The 21,058-nt window shown below is 30.9% G+C and overlaps 1 protein-coding gene across 4 annotated transcripts in view; it reads right to left on the bottom strand.

Annotated features, from left to right (window-relative positions):
* Positions 1–4,610: 4,610 nt before the first annotated feature.
* The window catches only part of LOC143244744 (myosin light chain kinase, smooth muscle-like), a 34,153-nt gene continuing 17,705 nt past the window's right edge, over positions 4,611–21,058 (bottom strand). For 3 of the 4 annotated variants that reach the window (XM_076489975.1, XM_076489964.1, XM_076489993.1), the window contains 3 exons: positions 18,379–18,453; positions 15,534–15,617; positions 4,611–4,789 (listed from right to left, as the gene is read on the bottom strand). In XM_076489975.1, coding sequence (XP_076346090.1) covers positions 15,561–15,617; positions 18,379–18,453 — 132 coding nt within the window. In that variant the 3' untranslated portion in view covers positions 4,611–4,789; positions 15,534–15,560. The remainder of the gene's footprint in view (positions 4,790–15,533; positions 15,618–18,378; positions 18,454–21,058) is intronic. The other variant, XM_076489983.1, reaches the window with a different exon arrangement.

The raw sequence follows: 21,058 nt of genomic DNA, 5'->3' as shown, positions 1-21,058 counted from the left end.
CAAGGGAAGTCTATAGAAATGGACATCAATTCCAAACAGTACATGATCTTCGTGAAGCCATCTTCACCATTTGGAATAACATTCCAGCCAGCCTTCTGCAAATGCTTATATCGACCATGCCAAAGCGAATGTTTGAAGTTATTCGCAATGACGGCTGTGCAACTCACTACTGAGACCTCTTGTTGGGCATTTGTCACTCTGTTTAGGACTTCTTTTTTGGTATGGTCCTAAACTTTTGACCAGCTAGTATTTATGCTAATTTAATAGTGTTCACATTTTCTCTATTAAATGCTAAAAAGGTTTTTATTTTTTCCCTTTTCTTACATTCATCTTTCGAAGCTCTACTCAAATAAGTAGTTGAATCTAACAACGCAAAAGTATATTTTTTTCTTTATGTTCATTGGCCTTAAGATTTTGGCCAGCAGTGTATATATGGATCTACTTGATGGTGTAGTAGAGAGTATAAAGTACATTAGGGAACCACTTTATGTATATGTTGAAGATGAGCCCCGGTGTGGCCTGGTGGTTAAGACATTTGACTCGCAATATGAAGGTCGCAGGTCTGAATCTCATCCTCGAACATGATAACCTTTTGAGACGTTGGGGTGTTCTGTAACGGTAAATCCCATTATTTCGTTGGTAAAGATTAGCCCAAGTGTTGGAGGTGAGTGATTTTGACCAGCAGCCTTCAATTTAATTTTTCACTGCTATTTACTGTGAACGTACATTAAAATAATGAAAATAATGTATATCGACTTGTGTGTAAATTATGCGGATTTATAATATAAAACATAAAGAATCGTAAGCTCGTCATATATGGAAAAAAAGGTGTTTCTGAGAAAAAGCTTTGCACTTAATTTTAAAGAAAGAAACAAACAAAGTCTTTATTTGTATAGAAAAAATATTTATTTAATAACGTTCTTCACATGAAAACGGATGAAAGAGAAAACAAACATTTGATATAAGCTGAAAATAACTGAAAATTTTAATTATCATCCTTTTAACATTAAAGTTCTGACATTTTTTCCTTCAATTACTTCAGCTTGCCACGTTTAATGTTTGCAGTAATTTTATAATTGTAATGAACATTCTAAGAACAATGCGATTTGTACATTGTTATATGAGCTCAATAAATTATTTTGCTTTAAAAAGTGTATTTTCGAATGTTATACAAAGGAATTTTATATCTTCGAATAATTTAATTCATCAGACACCCATTGCACGCGATATTAGTCACGTATTTCTAAAGGGCAAACACAAGTCAAACATCAGAATCGTAATAAGTACATTTACAATAAACATTGATAAACTTTTATAATACTTAAACGTGTATATAAATGTACAAAATGGTGAAATTTATTTGTATAAGGTAGAGAGTTACCATTTCTGTCTGATGCAAAATGCTTTGAAGTTTTATTTTACTAGAAATAATATTGTTTTAAATATCATAATTCATATAAATAATAAAGTACCCACAATTAAACAACTTATTCAACTAATACTACTATGAATGCCAGAGATATTTATCTTTAATAATTTATGTTAACTTTAATGGAGCATAATTTAAATAAATGTTGTTTTTTTTACTTTTTTTACAACCTATTAACGTGGCATTATATCTTTCTAAATATATTCATTTGGGGCTGGCTAACTTTGCAGACAAATTGCAATAAATTTCAATAAATACAAACGTGGTTAATTTATAAGGAGAAATAAACGACCGAACGGAAATGTATTAAATATTTTTAAACATATTTGCATTTGCTGGCAACTTTATGAGGGCTCCCACTTAATATGAAGTTTGACTACTTATCTCTGTACTGAACTGGATTAAGTATCGACCCTTTCACATGAAGTCACAGGAAATCATAAAATATTCATTACCAGGTTTTACGGGGCGAGATTCTTTACAGTAGGTGTCTGTGGCTTGTTAGCGATAAGTTCGAGCAATAAACGGCCACCACACAATCCACTTGTTTTAAAATATTATATTCAAAACAAATCAAGGGTATCTATAAAATTATTTACACTATAGGATAATCACAGTTGTACATATAATTCTGAATAATTTTTGTTTTTCTCGCTAAAAGTCACACAGACTAGTTCAGTTACTTTAAAACCCAATTTACAAGACGAATTATTTTTCTCCACTTTGCTTCGTACTACAAAATCTGCCATAAATTCACTTGTTAACCTGCGTGTTACTACATTCGCACCCAGAACTTTAAATAATTGTCTCCTTTTCGTCAAAGCCCACATACGTAAGTTGAATTATTTTAGAACACACTTTGAAAAACCAAATTAATATCGTTATTTCTGATATCACTTTAAAATATCGCCATTATGACCAAATTAACAATCATGGTCACTTCCACTAATTTAATGTTGTTTTTTTTATTTAACTTACTTGTATTCACTCAGTAGGTCATTCCTCTTTCTCATATATATATGTTGTCGTATTGAGGCCCAGAACGTAAAAAAAAAAACTTACGAGACGCTATGATGTAACAATGGGCCCGGCATGGCCAAGCGTGTTAAGGCGTGCGATTCGTAATCTGAGGGTCGCGGGTTCGCGCCCGAGTCGCGCCAAAAATGCTCGCCCTCCCAGCCGTGGGGGCGTTATAATGTTTCGATCAATCCCACTATTCGTTGGTAAAGAGTAGCCCAAGCGTTGGCGGTGATGACTAGCTGCCTTCCCTCTAGTCTTACATTGCTAAATTAGGGACGGCTAGCACAGATAGCCCTCGAGTAGCTTTGGGCGAAATTCAAAACAAACAAACGATGTAACAATACTTCCTTAAAGCAACGAAACAAATACAGAAGGTTTGAATAATGTAACGTCAAATTACAAGTTTCTTCATGAAATGTTTTATAACTATCGGCTTTAAAATAATTAAGTTTAAAATGATTGCTATAAAATTTAATAACCATTAAATATTAGATCACTATATGAACTAAATAACTCTTACACTAAAGAGTCTTGTGTGTCCTACATCCATCTTGTTGTTTTCTTTCTCACACTATCAGCTAGGAAGACGTAGCATAAAGTTTAAATTGGATCTGATGTAAAAGTATTTCTCTATATGCTGCTTGAAATTACGACAATAAACAAAGCTAGAAACTCTGACACAAAAACTTTCAGAACTTTCTAATAATTAATAATTTAAGCTTTTCGATTTGAATTCTAAGCGTCCTCCAGCTAACATTTACATTGCAACATTAGTAATATGTACAGCTTAGAGCAATATAAACTTATTTCCTGTTGCCAAAGTATTACATTGTTAGATAAACGTGGTGACATAAATCCTAATAAATTTTGAGGTATAATTTGATTTTTGAAAACAAGAAACTTTCGTTCTTAAACTGAAAGTTTTCTTTCAGCTGTCTAGTTTTGTTTGAGTTCGTTATTACACAAAGTTTTTTAAATTTTGAAGTATTTTGGAAGATAAACTTTGTTATAACAAGTGTTAACAAGTGAATCGAATAAATTGTTGTAACGTGTCGGGCCTCTCGAGGTGGATTCCTGTACGTGGTGAGGAGACCTTCCAGAGAATATTGTGTATATTTAGTTTGCTTCTTATGAGATTTGAACACTCAGCTAGGTGTTTACTGTGCGTGACAATCTGTGAAAGGGAGAATAGAATATTGGTGGCTGGGAGGTGCAACCCCAACAAGCCACTTTGGCTTTGAATTCCTGTAGACGGGTGGACTTGAGATGGTACCCCAAGACCAGTTGGACTAGGGTCAACTGAGTACAAGTGTTGGACGATCTTAACAGGTGTTGTGGACACTGTGTCTGATACTGGTGTTTTGGCGTACTGCTCATGAAACCCTGCTGTTGCTGCAGTCTTTGTTTGGCAATGTAATGCGTCCCTTTGATTGGGTCCATGAGCACTGAAGTTCTCTCTATTTATTAAGGGTATCTGAATGCATAAAAAAACTGTAAAAACAGCTAACTGGAAAATGACCACACATGAACGACTCTGTTGCACAGTACCATCACAGTCGGATTTTGTACCTCGATTTCTCATCCTTTCTTAGGGCAGATGTCTCCCTTTTTCATTCAAACGAAATTACAGGGGCTTGCTGGCTCTCACCCAAGTCAGTCAGAAAGTTATGCTCTGGTGACATTTCGGGGAAACATTTACACCACAACACACTGAATCCTTCTTGAATCCCAAACCACAGGAGATATACTCATTAAGGTTACTCTTCACGCTACTCTGAATTCCTCTCAAGGAATGATCATTGAGAAAGATCTAATTAGCATCCCTGAGTACAAGATCCTCATTGGTTTCTCCAGCCAAGGAATTTCTGTTGTGTACCGTATCTCCACTCACAAGGACAAAATTATGCTGCCAACCAATATCCTAATTTTAATGTTTAATTAATCACGTCCACCTGTCTCTGTACAGGAAGGTTATTTATAGTGGTCACCCAGGGTATTTCCCAAGCTTTTATGTATTATTAAATAAAATATAAAAATCGAATAATTAAAAGAAATACTGAAAAGGAGAAACTAAAAACTATTGCTGCCAAGAGTTTCTTCTCTCATAATAATTTCTACCCATCTTCAAGTGAAAATGTGAACAATAATAAATAAATAATTCATAGAAACATTACACTGTTTTATATAACAAATAGTAGGACCTGGCTAAATACAATAACAGTTTAATATGACTAAGTTTTATGATACCTCAACTGTACAACAAGATGTGTATTAGATAAAAGTTTCTTATGTTCCTGGTTCGAATGTCTGCCGAGTGGTGGCTAGAAATGAAATCCAAAACTGAAAAATAAAGAAACAAGTTATTATATTGCGGTGGATATATTATCCGATTTACATTCACCAACTCATTAAATATTTGAAAACTGTATTCAATACGTTCTTTTTTTAAATTACGTAATACTGATTGCAATATAGTGCACATGATTATAAATAAACCAAACAACCCTGAATTTAATTTGAACGATATAATTCATGATGGAAAATTTATATTCCTGATAAGAAGCGGAAACGTTGGACAAATGCATATATAATGTTCCAGTAAACCAGTTCCAGAGTTGACGTTTTTATCAGCTTAAAGTAAAACAAAAACAGTATATTTACCATTTTAAAATACTAACATATAGACGTACAAACAGTCTTATAAACACCAAAGATGGAATTTACACCATTAGAAATATAGTTAACATTTCTAATTACCCAATGCTTCGCCATAATATATTGTTGCATATTCATTTATTGGTAGACTTTCAAACAGAACACACCTTTTTATAGTCATATTCATTTATTGGTAGACGTTCAAACAGAACATACCATTTTATAGTCATATTCATTTATTGGTAGACTTTCAAACAGAACACACCTTTTTATAGTCATATTCATTTATTGGTAAACTTTTAAACAGAACACACCTTTTTATAGTTATATTCATTTATTGGTAAACTTTTAAACAGAACACACCTTTTTATAGTTATATTCATTTATTGGTAGACTTTTAAACAGAACACACCTTTTTATAGTTATATTCATTTATTGGTAGACTTTCAAACAGAACACACCATTTTATAGTCATATTCATTTATTGGAAGACGTTGAAATAGAACATACCATTTTATAGTCATATTCATTTATTTGTAGACTTTGAAATACAACATACCATTTTATAGTCATATTCATTTATTGGTAGACTTTCAAACAGAACATACCTTTTTATAGTCATATTCATTTATTGGTAGACTTTCAAACAAAACACACCTTTTTATAGTCATATTTATTTATTGGTAGACTTTCAAACAGAAAACATCTTTTTATAGTGATATTCATTTACTGGTAGACTTTGAAATAGAACATACCATTTTATAGTCATATTCATTTATTGGTAGACTTTCAAACAGAACATACCTTTTTATAGTCATATTCATTTATTGGTAGACTTTCAAACAGAACACACCTTTTTATAGTCATATTTATTTATTGGTAGACTTTCAAACACAAGACACCTTTTTATAGTGATATTCATTTACTGGTAGACTTTGAAATAGAACATACGATTTTATAGTCATATTCATTTATTTGTAGACTTTGAAATACAACATACCATTTTATAGTCATATTCATTTATTGGTAGACTTTCAAACAGAACACACCTTTTTATAGTCATATTTATTTATTGGTAGACTTTCAAACAGAACACACCTTTTTATAGTCATATTCATTTATTGGTAGACTTTCAAACAGAACACACCTTTTATAGTCATATTCATTTATTGGTAGACTTTCAAACAGAACACACCTTTTATAGTCATATTCATTTATTGGTAGACTTTCAAACACAACATACCTTTTTGTAATCATATTCATTTATTGGTAGACTTTCAAACAGAACACACCTTTTATAGTCATATTCATTTATTGGTAGACTTTCAAACAGAACACACCTATTTGTAATCATATTCATTTATTGGTAGACTTTCAAACAGAAGACACCTTTTATAGTCATATTCATTTATTGGTAGACTTTCAAATAGAACACACCATTTTATAGTCATATTCATTTATTGGTAGACTTTCAAACAGAACATACCTTTTTATAGTCATTTTCATTTATTGGTAGACTTTCAAACACAACACACCTTTTTATAGTCATATTCATTTATTGGTAGACTTTCAAACAGAACACACCTTTTTATAGTCATATTCATTTATTAGTAGACTTTCAAACAGAACACACCATTTTATAGTCATATTCATTTATTGGTAGACTTTGAAATAGAACATACCATTTTATAGTCATATTCATTTACTGGTAGACTTTCAAATAGAACACACCATTTTATAGTCATATTCATTTATTGGTAGACGTTGAAATAAAACATACCATTTTATAGTCATATTCATTTATTGGTAGACTTTCAAATAGAACACACCTTTTTATAGTCATATTCATTTATTGGTAGACTTTGAAATAAAACATACCATTTTATAGTCATATTCATTTATTGGTAGACTTTCAAATAGAACACACCTTTTTATAGTCATATTCATTTATTGGTAGACTTTCAAACAGAACACACCTTTTTATAGTCATATTCATTTATTGGTAGACTTTCAAACAGAACACACCTTTTATAGTCATATTCATTTATTGGTAGACTTTCAAACAGAACACACCTTTTATAGTCATATTCATTTATTGGTAGACTTTCAAACAGAACACACCATTTTATAGTCATATTCATTTATTGGTAGACTTTGAAATAGAATATACCATTTTATAGTCATATTCATTTATTGGTAGACTTCCAAACAGAACATACCTTTTTATAGTCATATTCATTTATTGGTAGACTTTCAAACAGAACATACCTATTTGTAATCATATTCATTTATTGGTAGACTTTCAAACAGAACACACCTTTTTATAGTCATATTCATTTATTGGTAGACTTTCAAACAGAACACACCTTTTTATAGTCATATTCATTTATTGGTAGACTTTCAAACAGAACACACCTTTTATAGTCATATTCATTTATTGGTAGACTTTCAAACAGAACACACCTTTTATAGTCATATTCATTTATTGGTAGACTTTCAAACACAACATACATTTTTGTAATCATATTCATTTATTGGTAGACTTTCAAACAGAACACACCTTTTATAGTCATATTCATTTATTGGTAGACTTTCAAACAGAACACACCTATTTATAGTCATATTCATTTATTGGTAGACTTTCAAACAGAAGACACCTTTTTATAGTCATATTCATTTATTGGTAGACTTTCAAATAGAACACACCATTTTATAGTCATATTCATTTATTGGTAGACTTTCAAACAGAACATACCTTTTTATAGTCATTTTCATTTATTGGTAGACTTTCAAACACAACACACCTTTTTATAGTCATATTCATTTATTGGTAGACTTTCAAACAGAACACACCTTTTTATAGTCATATTCATTTATTGGTAGACTTTCAAACAGAACACACCATTTTATAGTCATATTCATTTATTGGTAGACTTTGAAATAGAACATACCATTTTATAGTCATATTCATTTACTGGTAGACTTTCAAATAGAACACACCATTTTATAGTCATATTCATTTATTGGTAGACGTTGAAATAAAACATACCATTTTATAGTCATATTCATTTATTGGTAGACTTTCAAATAGAACACACCTTTTTATAGTCATATTCATTTATTGGTAGACTTTCAAACAGAACACACCTTTTTTTATAGTCATATTCATTTATTGGTAGACTTTAAAACAGAACACACCTTTTATAGTCATATTCATTTATTGGTAGACTTTCAAACAGAACACACCTTTTATAGTCATATTCATTTATTGGTAGACTTCCAAACAGAACATACCTTTTTATAGTCATATTCATTTATTGGTAGACTTTCAAACAGAACATACCTATTTGTAATCATATTCATTTATTGGTAGACTTTCAAACAGAACACACCTTTTTATAGTCATATTCATTTATTGGTAGACTTTCAAACAGAACACACCTTTTTATAGTCATATTCATTTATTGGTAGACTTTCAAACAGAACACACCTTTTATAGTCATATTCATTTATTGGTAGACTTTCAAACAGAACACACCTTTTATAGTCATATTCATTTATTGGTAGACTTTCAAACACAACATACCTTTTTGTAATCATATTCATTTATTGGTAGACTTTCAAACAGAACACACCTTTTATAGTCATATTCATTTATTGGTAGACTTTCAAACAGAACACACCTATTTGTAATCATATTCATTTATTGGTAGACTTTCAAACAGAAGACACCTTTTTATAGTGATATTCATTTATTGGTAGACTTTCAAATAGAACACACCATTTTATAGTCATATTCATTTATTGGTAGACGTTGAAATAGAACATACCATTTTATAGTCATATTCATTTATTTGTAGACTTTGAAATACAACATACCATTTTATAGTCATATTCATTTATTGGTAGACTTTCAAACAGAACATACCTTTTTTATAGTCATATTCATTTATTGGTAGACTTTCAAACAAAACACACCTTTTTATAGTCATATTTATTTATTGGTAGACTTTCAAACAGAAAACACCTTTTTATAGTGATATTCATTTACTGGTAGACTTTGAAATAGAACATACCATTTTATAGTCATATTCATTTATTGGTAGACTTTCAAACAGAACATACCTTTTTATAGTCATATTCATTTATTGGTAGACTTTCAAACAGAACACACCTTTTTATAGTCATATTTATTTATTGGTAGACTTTCAAACACAAGACACCTTTTTATAGTGATATTCATTTACTGGTAGACTTTGAAATAGAACATACGATTTTATAGTCATATTCATTTATTTGTAGACTTTGAAATACAACATACCATTTTATAGTCATATTCATTTATTGGTAGACTTTCAAACAGAACACACCTTTTTATAGTCATATTTATTTATTGGTAGACTTTCAAACACAAGACACTTTTTTATAGTGATATTCATTTACTGGTAGACTTTGAAATAGAACATACGATTTTATAGTCATATTCATTTATTTGTAGACTTTGAAATACAACATACCATTTTATAGTCATATTCATTTACTGGTAGACTTTCAAATAGAACACACCATTTTAGAGTCATATTCATTTATTGGTAGACTTTGAAATAGAATATACCATTTTATAGTCATATTCATTTATTGGTAGACTTCCAAACAGAACATACCTTTTTATAGTCATATTCATTTATTGGTAGACGTTGAAATAAAACATACCATTTTATAGTCATATTCATTTATTGGTAGACTTTCAAACAGAACACACCTATTTGTAATCATATTCATTTATTGGTAGACTTTCAAACAGAAGACACCTTTTTATAGTGATATTCATTTATTGGTAGACTTTCAAATAGAACACACCATTTTATAGTCATATTCATTTATTGGAAGACGTTGAAATAGAACATACCATTTTATAGTCATATTCATTTATTTGTAGACTTTGAAATACAACATACCATTTTATAGTCATATTCATTTATTGGTAGACTTTCAAACAGAACATACCTTTTTTATAGTCATATTCATTTATTGGTAGACTTTCAAACAAAACACACCTTTTTATAGTCATATTTATTTATTGGTAGACTTTCAAACAGAAAACACCTTTTTATAGTGATATTCATTTACTGGTAGACTTTGAAATAGAACATACCATTTTATAGTCATATTCATTTATTGGTAGACTTTCAAACAGAACATACCTTTTTATAGTCATATTCATTTATTGGTAGACTTTCAAACAGAACACACCTTTTTATAGTCATATTTATTTATTGGTAGACTTTCAAACACAAGACACCTTTCTATAGTCATATTCATTTACTGGTAGACTTTGAAATAGAACATACGATTTTATAGTCATATTCATTTATTTGTAGACTTTGAAATACAACATACCATTTTATAGTCATATTCATTTATTGGTAGACTTTCAAACAGAACACACCTTTTTATAGTCATATTTATTTATTGGTAGACTTTCAAACAGAAGACACTTTTTTATAGTGATATTCATTTACTGGTAGACTTTGAAATAGAACATACCATTTTATAGTCATATTCATTTATTGGTAGACTTTGAAATAGAACATACCATTTTATAGTCATATTCATTTACTGGTAGACTTTCAAATAGAACACACCATTTTATAGTCATATTCATTTATTGGTAGACTTTGAAATAGAATATACCATTTTATAGTCATATTCATTTATTGGTAGACTTCCAAACAGAACATACCTTTTTATAGTCATATTCATTTATTGGTAGACTTCCAAACAGAACATACCTTTTTATAGTCATATTCATTTATTGGTAGACTTTCAAACAGAACATACCTATTTGTAATCATATTCATTTATTGGTAGACTTTCAAACAGAACACACCTTTTTATAGTCATATTCATTTATTGGTAGACTTTCAAACAGAACACACCTTTTTATAGTCATATTCATTTATTGGTAGACTTTCAAACAGAACACACCTTTTATAGTCATATTCATTTATTGGTAGACTTTCAAACAGAACACACCTTTTATAGTCATATTCATTTATTGGTAGACTTTCAAACAGAACATACCTTTTTTGTAATCATATTCATTTATTGGTAGACTTTCAAACAGAACACACCTTTTATAGTCATATTCATTTATTGGTAGACTTTCAAACAGAACACACCTATTTGTAATCATATTCATTTATTGGTAGACTTTCAAACAGAAGACACCTTTTATAGTCATATTCATTTATTGGTAGACTTTCAAATAGAACACACCATTTTATAGTCATATTCATTTATTGGAAGACGTTGAAATAGAACATACCATTTTATAGTCATATTCATTTATTTGTAGACTTTGAAATACAACATACCATTTTATAGTCATATTCATTTATTGGTAGACTTTCAAACAGAACATACCTTTTTTATAGTCATATTCATTTATTGGTAGACTTTCAAACAAAACACACCTTTTTATAGTCATATTTATTTATTGGTAGACTTTCAAACAGAAGACACCTTTTTATAGTGATATTCATTTACTGGTAGACTTTGAAATAGAACATACCATTTTATAGTCATATTCATTTATTGGTAGACTTTCAAACAGAACATACCTTTTTATAGTCATATTCATTTATTGGTAGACTTTCAAACAGAACACACCTTTTATAGTCATATTTATTTATTGGTAGACTTTCAAACAGAACACACCTTTTATAGTCATATTCATTTATTGGTAGACTTTGAAATAGAACATACGATTTTATAGTCATATTCATTTATTTGTAGACTTTGAAATACAACATACCATTTTATAGTCATATTCATTTATTGGTAGACTTTCAAACAGAACACACCTTTTTATAGTCATATTTATTTATTGGTAGACTTTCAAACAGAAGACACTTTTTATAGTGATATTCATTTATTGGTAGACTTTGAAATAGAACATACGATTTTATAGTCATATTCATTTATTTGTAGACTTTGAAATACAACATACCATTTTATAGTCATATTCATTTACTGGTAGACTTTCAAATAGAACACACCATTTTAGAGTCATATTCATTTATTGGTAGACTTTGAAATAGAATATACCATTTTATAGTCATATTCATTTATTGGTAGACTTCCAAACAGAACATACCTTTTTATAGTCATATTCATTTATTGGTAGACGTTGAAATAAAACATACCATTTTATAGTCATATTCATTTATTGGTAGACTTTCAAACAGAACACACCTATTTGTAATCATATTCATTTATTGGTAGACTTTCAAACAGAACACACCTTTTTATAGTGATATTCATTTATTGGTAGACTTTCAAATAGAACACACCATTTTATAGTCATATTCATTTATTGGTAGACTTTCAAACAGAACATACCTTTTTATAGTCATTTTCATTTATTGGTAGACTTTCAAACACAACACACCTTTTTATAGTCATATTCATTTATTGGTAGACTTTCAAACAGAACACACCTTTTTATAGTCATATTCATTTATTAGTAGACTTTCAAACAGAACATACCATTTTATAGTCATATTCATTTATTGGTAGACTTTGAAATAGAACATACCATTTTATAGTCATATTCATTTATTGGTAGACTTTCAAATAGAACACACCATTTTATAGTCATATTCATTTATTGGTAGACGTTGAAATAAAACATACCATTTTATAGTCATATTCATTTATTGGTAGACTTTCAAATAGAACACACCTTTTTATAGTCATATTCATTTATTGGTAGACTTTCAAACAGAACACACCTTTTTATAGTCATATTCATTTATTGGTAGACTTTCAAACAGAACACACCTTTTTATAGTCATATTCATTTATTGGTAGACTTTCAAACAGAACATACCTTTTTATAGTCATATTCATTTATTGGTAGACTTTCAAACAGAACATACCTATTTGTAATCATATTCATTTATTGGTAGACTTTCAAACAGAACACACCTTTTTATAGTCATATTCATTTATTGGTAGACTTTCAAACAGAACACACCTTTTATAGTCATATTCATTTATTGGTAGACTTTCAAACAGAACACACCTTTTATAGTCATATTCATTTATTGGTAGACTTTCAAACAGAACACACCTTTTATAGTCATATTCATTTATTGGTAGACTTTCAAACACAACATACCTTTTATAGTCATATTCATTTATTGGTAGACTTTCAAACAGAACACACCTTTTATAGTCATATTCATTTATTGGTAGACTTTCAAACAGAACACACCTATTTATAATCATATTCATTTATTGGTAGACTTTCAAACAGAAGACACCTTTTTATAGTGATATTCATTTATTGGTAGACTTTCAAATAGAGCACATTATTTTATAGTCATATTCATTTATTGGTAGACTTTCAAACAGAACATACCTTTTTATAGTCATTTTCATTTATTGGTAGACTTTCAAACACAACACACCTTTTTTATAGTCATATTCATTTATTGGTAGACTTTCAAACAGAAGACACCTTTTATAGTCATATTCATTTATTGGTAGACTTTCAAACAGAACACACCATTTTATAGTCATATTCATTTATTGGTAGACTTTGAAATAGAACATACCATTTTATAGTCATATTCATTTATTGGTAGACTTTCAAATAGAACACACCATTTTATAGTCATATTCATTTATTGGTAGACGTTGAAATAAAACATACCATTTTATAGTCATATTCATTTATTGGTAGACTTTCAAATAGAACACACCTTTTTATAGTCATATTCATTTATTGGTAGACTTTCAAACAGAACACACCTTTTTATAGTCATATTCATTTATTGGTAGACTTTCAAACAGAACACACCTTTTATAGTCATATTCATTTATTGGTAGACTTTCAAACAGAACACACCATTTTATAGTCATATTCATTTATTGGTAGACTTTCAAACAGAACACACCATTTTATAGTCATATTCATTTATTGGTAGACTTTCAAACAGAACATACCTATTTGTAATCATATTCATTTATTGGTAGACTTTCAAACAGAACACACCTTTTTATAGTCATATTCATTTATTGGTAGACTTTCAAACAGAACACACCTTTTATAGTCATATTCATTTATTGGTAGACTTTCAAACAGAACACACCTTTTATAGTCATATTCATTTATTGGTAGACTTTCAAACAGAACACACCTATTTGTAATCATATTCATTTATTGGTAGACTTTCAAACAGAAGACACCTTTTTATAGTGATATTCATTTATTGGTAGACTTTCAAATAGAACACACCATTTTATAGTCATATTCATTTATTGGTAGACTTTCAAACAGAACATACCTTTTTATAGTCATTTTCATTTATTGGTAGACTTTCAAACACAACACACCTTTTTATAGTCATATTCATTTATTGGTAGACTTTCAAACAGAACACACCTTTTTATAGTCATATTCATTTATTAGTAGACTTTCAAACAGAACACACCATTTTATAGTCATATTCATTTATTGGTAGACTTTGAAATAGAACATACCATTTTATAGTCATATTCATTTACTGGTAGACTTTCAAATAGAACACACCATTTTATAGTCATATTCATTTATTGGTAGACGTTGAAATAAAACATACCATTTTATAGTCATATTCATTTATTGGTAGACTTTCAAATAGAACACACCTTTTTATAGTCATATTCATTTATTGGTAGACTTTCAAACAGAACACACCTTTTTATAGTCATATTCATTTATTGGTAGACTTTCAAACAGAACACACCTTTTATAGTCATATTCATTTATTGGTAGACTTTCAAACAGAACACACCTTTTATAGTCATATTCATTTATTGGTAGACTTTCAAACAGAACACACCATTTTATAGTCATATTCATTTATTGGTAGACTTTGAAATAGAATATACCATTTTATAGTCATATTCATTTATTGGTAGACTTCCAAACAGAACATACCTTTTTATAGTCATATTCATTTATTGGTAGACTTTCAAACAGAACATACCTATTTGTAATCATATTCATTTATTGGTAGACTTTCAAACAGAACACACCTTTTTATAGTCATATTCATTTATTGGTAGACTTTCAAACAGAACACACCTTTTTATAGTCATATTCATTTATTGGTAGACTTTCAAACAGAACACACCTTTTATAGTCATATTCATTTATTGGTGGACTTTCAAACAGAACACACCTTTTATAGTCATATTCATTTATTGGTAGACTTTCAAACACAACATACCTTTTTGTAATCATATTCATTTATTGGTAGACTTTCAAACAGAACACACCTTTTATAGTCATATTCATTTATTGGTAGACTTTCAAACACAACATACCTTTTTGTAATCATATTCATTTATTGCTAGACTTTGAAATAGAACATACCAATTTATAGTCATATTCTTCATTAGCTTAAGGTATGATCACTGCTCCCATTCTCTTCAATGCCAAAAACGTATTTACAGCTTTCTGTATACATGCAAAACAAAAACATAGAGAGTAGAAGGAATTCAACCAGAAGGACAAATCAATAAATAATGGTTCACTCTGATACTCTAGGCATGAGTAAGTTTGACTGTTGCTAAACGTGGGTATTATAAAATTTCCTGTTTATATAAACATTTCCACGAATACATGAAGAATATAAAATTCCTTGTGATACTATGAGGAAATTATTTTTTTAACTGAAAATTTCTTCCCCCTTGATATAAAATTTCTGCAAAAGCTGAGGACATTTGTCCCTACAGAAAACAAGAAACAAACTCGTCAAAAGACACAACCCCATTGACCTGATTACAAAGTATGTTGTTTTTCCACTTTTCTTATTACAGTAGGTTTAATCATTATTACTTTCTCGATAAACTTCGTTTATTTTGTTTCCAGCAACTGAAGAATAAACTAAATCTGTATAGATGAACTAATCAGATTTTTCACCACAGCATTCCAGTATCAATCAACCAATGGTTACTAATTATTTGAGGAAAAGACTGTGAGGAAACTGGCTTAAAAATGCAAAAAAATTATAGTGGCACAGTGAAAAAAAAATCATAAAACTTATATAATACGTGGATAGGGACAAATGTATCTTTATAAATATATGCACCAAAAAGTAAACAGTTACTATAAGCAAGTCTGGTTTTAGATCATTGTTACTAGATTGCCAATTGTTTGTTCGATTGTGTGGAAACAATCGCTTCTTATAACTTCGTAAAACATCATATTCGTTTGTGTCCCCAAAACAATCTGGAAGCTAAGAGTTCGTATAAATGAATTAAGACTTTTCTTCCTGTTTATTTCTTTCTGAAATCGATTAATTAAAATTAATTAGTTAATGCACAAACTCTACTTGGGTTATTCATACATGTTTCTAGATGGATCATTCAATTATCGAGAATTTGTATAATCATTTGGAATGGATAATCATAATCTCATGCTTAAAATCTCTCCTCCTATATTACGGCCCGACATGGCCAGGTGGGTTAAGGAGTTTGACTTATAATCCGAGGGTCACGGGTTTGAATCCCCATCACACCAAACATGCTCGCCATTTCATTTGTGGGGGCGTAGTAACGTTACGATTAATCCCACTATTTGTTGGTGAAAGAGTAGCCCAAGAGTTGGTGGTGGGTGCTGATGACTAGTTGCCTTCCCTCTCGTCTTACACTGCTAAATTAGGGATGGCTAGAGCAGATAGCTCTCGTGTAGCTTTGAACGAAATTTAAAAACAAGCAAATAATTCTATCTTATATAATAACACGACCTCTTGTGTGTAAAAACATGTTACGCTGTTTGAGGCCGTAGCTGCGATATACTTGGTGATGTTAAACACAATCGTATTCCACTGCTCAATTGAACAAAAATAATCCAAAAGCCGGCTTCCTTCCATTTACTTTGTCACTTCAACATTACGAATGGTTATGAGAAAATATTTGTACCGTGTTGCTTTGCTCGAAATCCTTAAACAAACAAAGAAGTTTGTATAGTTATCCTTCGATATCTTACAGTACTGTGAGGAAAGTTAAACTTTATATAGACCCAATCTTGTGGTTGTGATTATTAACCGGACTTTCACAATAAAGATGTCTTTCATGGCAAGCATTACCCAATAAATAACAACTTTTTTTTTTTGTAGAATTGTTTGTTTTTTGAATTTTGCACAAAGCTACATGAGGGCATCTGCGCTAGCCGTCCCTAATTTAGCAGTGTAAGACTAGAGGGAAGGCAGCTAATCACCACCACCCACCACCAACCTTTGGGCTACTCTTTCACCAACGAATAGTGGGATTGACCGTCACATTATTACGCCCCCACGGCTGAAAAGACGATCATGTTTGGTGCGACCGGAATTCGCACCCGCGACCCTCGGATTATGAGTCGAACGCTTTAACACACTTGGCTGTGCCGGGCCGTCTTGTAGAATAACATGGTAACTATTTTTGGTATTTCAACGTTAATAGCACCTTATGCCGGTGACCCCAAAGTTCAGGCTTGGCCATCCCTAATTTACAATTGTTAAATAGAGAGATGACTGTTTGTGACATACCGTAACTACCTTTGGAATCGTATTCCACAACGTCATCCACTAGACTACGGCCCGCCCATTTATTTTTGGAGTTAGTTTTCATATGACAAATGAGCACGTGTTCCACGCATTTTTTGCAAAAATCTTCAGCACACCTGTTTTCTCCAACTTAGCCTTACCAGTTTATTTTCACATGACTGAAATACTGATTTAATATTTTTGTAAAGAAGTAAACAGTCAACAACTGTATATAATCACACGTGTCTCCAGAATTAGAGATAAAGACAGCTGTTCAGAACAATGGTACAGCCGATACAAATTTGGAGAAACCTAGTTTCAGGTTAAGTGCACACAACTATATACAAAAAAAGCTGTCTGTGAATAACCGTTTACAATTTTGAGCTCATAAACTAGAGAGAGGTAAGCTGGTTAACAGCGCCATCGCCAAGTCTTTAGGAACAATTACTTCTTCATGCAAGTAGTTGGGTGTGACCCGCCACTCATATAGAGCACACACGATCACAAAGCGTCTTTAAGGCAACGGACCATAAACCCTCGAATTCATGGTTCAAGTTGGCTAAGAACTAGTCTATGCTATTTGGAGTAAAATCGACATCAATAAAAGAGGCTGTCATAATTTTATGTTGTCTTTTGTATATAACAGAATAATTCAACTTTCACCTTTTCAAACATAAACTCAAAACGTACCTGCCACCTGCGACGGGTCACGAACTTTCTCAGTTTGGTTTTACTCAAATGTGCTACATCTTTCTTTATATCTATCTGGAAAGAGAAAGTAACCAACATCATGAAAACTGTTGGTAAAATAAGTATTAACTGTGTAGTTTAGATTTTCTGAGCCGTCATGTTACTTTATGACATATGTGAACACGGGTAAGACAGACACATGGATTCACTTAACTAGTATCATGAAGAAAGAGTACTAATATACAGTTTAAAAGACAATGTTCACACTTACTGACCATAAGATGAATGTCTAAATGAATTGTTCAGGTCCGTATATTATAACGAGAAATAACAGGAATAAAAGCACTTTGGTTAAGATTACACGTAGCTAATTGCAACAAACATAAATTTGGTTCCGTGTCACATTTTCTATTAAGTTCTTTCTAGTTTTTCTAATAATCCAGTGTTTAAAACCAGAGGTTTTTCATTAAATTAATGAAGTAAAAGAGCTACCGGCATTATATAAATAACAAGGCTGCTTTGAAAACGAAGAAAACCTGACTAAAAGCTGTAGAGTTGAAATACATGAAGAATTTCGTAGGTTCTGAGTACACTTCTAATAATCTCTGAAGTCGTGGTAATTATTGTCTAAACACGATTTCTGGGAATCCTTGCAGAGTGTGAAACTAATTAGATGACACTGCCGCAAGCTAAATAACGAAAACTTAATGTTGTAAATATTTAATTAAAACTCCTATGGGATTTCCAATTGCTAATTACACTGAACTTTCACAATGATTAAACTTATGATGAGAGTTCTGTTATGTCCAGAATTGTAGCACTCAGCACTTCTGACAACTTTATTTAATAATGGACTAGTTTACTAGTATGCCTTATGATCACTGAAGATGGCTTCTAATGCCATGAGTTACATTACAGGGTTTCTAAAATAAAAAGTAGTGTCACTTACCAGGTTAAAACACCTTGGAAACACACAACCTTAGCACGCTTTAACTGGTAGAACATAGTGAACTTTCAAGAGCTAGTAATGATTAAGCAATTGCTGGCTCAAAATTAGTACTTAGGGTAAAATTGTGGCCACCACATATCAATGTTAGTAATCTATACAATTACCAAAGTTTTATTACACATCAGTTACTATATTTTAACTGATAGCCTCTAATTAGAAATTAGTTAATATTTATCATATACGTATTTCATTCAGTGTTAGAGTTCAAGGTTTAAACCCCACAGTCTGAGTATTAACGCAAAATGGGATCCTCATCTTGGAATGATGTATGAGAAAAAAAGAGGTTCAAGAGATGCCATTGGATACTGTTGACCATCTGTCTTCCCTCTATGGTTATTAGTTTAAAATTAGGGATTGCGCATGTAACTCCGTCATTACTTTTTAACTTTTAATATTATACAATCTTTCTCTTTGAAATCTTTCTTGCGATCACTTTATAGTGCGAGCATATCAACTATTCTAAGAAAAAGATCCCAGGATCGAAATTGTAATAGTTATCGGGACTGTTCAGACACTAAGCGCTGATTGGCTGCCTCAGAGGAAAGGAGGGCGTAAAGACAATGACGTCTTAGTTGCATGAAGTAGAACCACAAAATGCGTTGCTATGCTGCTAGAAAAACTAACAAGCAGTTGTTATACCACCATAACACTTGATGGTGGATATTGTATATTGTTCAAAAGCCCGTTGCTAGAAGATGCCATGAGACATCATAGTTCAAATGTTGTTAGGACTAGTAATGACCTTACAGGGCTTCTTACAATAGGTGGACGGTGTTAACCAAAGTTCTATAGGTCGATGGTGTAACCAAGGTTCTATAGGTGGACTGTGTTATTATATGTAAGAACGATAATAGTTAAACATTACTATCTAAGTGTAGATCTTTCAAGTTAACGTAAAATAAATCACCTTATAAAGCTATAGATGGAGATATTGTATATTATTTAAATAAGCATTTTCTTTAGGATGAATAGATGTTATATATACTGATTATAGAAATGAATTAACAAGAGGTGCTTTACATTTAAAACATCAGGAAATGCAAAAAGTATGTCATGAAAATTAAATATAGAAGTGAAACCCATTAAATGCTTACTAAATTACTAATGTCACGTTCAATATTTATAAAAATGATGCATTATGTATAATGAAATCCTTTGAGTTTGTTTGTTTGTTTTTGAATTACGCACAAAGCTACTCGAGGGCTATCTGTGCTAGCCGTTCCTAATTTAGCAGTGTAAGACTAGAGGGAAGGCAGCTAGTCATCACCACCCACCGCCAACTCTTGGGCTACTCTTTTACCAACGAATAGTGGGATTGACTGTAACATTATAACGCCCCCACGGCTGAAAGGGCGAGTATGTTTGACGCGACGGGAATGCGAACCCGCGACCCTTAGATTACGAGTCGCACGCCTTAACACGCTTGGCCATGCCGGGCCTGAAATCCTTTGAGAACAAATAATTGGAAAATTATGTACATTATTGTCTACAATTTCTGCCTCATTCAAACAATGGATAAATTAAGATGGTATATGCAATACAAAATGACATAAGTAATACACAACGTTATTATAATTGTCTCATTAAATAATTGTTTTAGTTATAACTTTTTAGGACATATAATTAATTCTAGACTACAATATTGATGACATTACGACATGCTGATACACT

The sequence above is a fragment of the Tachypleus tridentatus genome, chromosome 1, assembly GCF_004210375.1.
Source record: "Tachypleus tridentatus isolate NWPU-2018 chromosome 1, ASM421037v1, whole genome shotgun sequence".
Classification (NCBI taxonomy): domain Eukaryota; kingdom Metazoa; phylum Arthropoda; class Merostomata; order Xiphosura; family Limulidae; genus Tachypleus; species Tachypleus tridentatus.
Note: the sequence above shows the minus strand (reverse complement) of the source record. Positions and strands in the feature narration are given on the sequence as shown.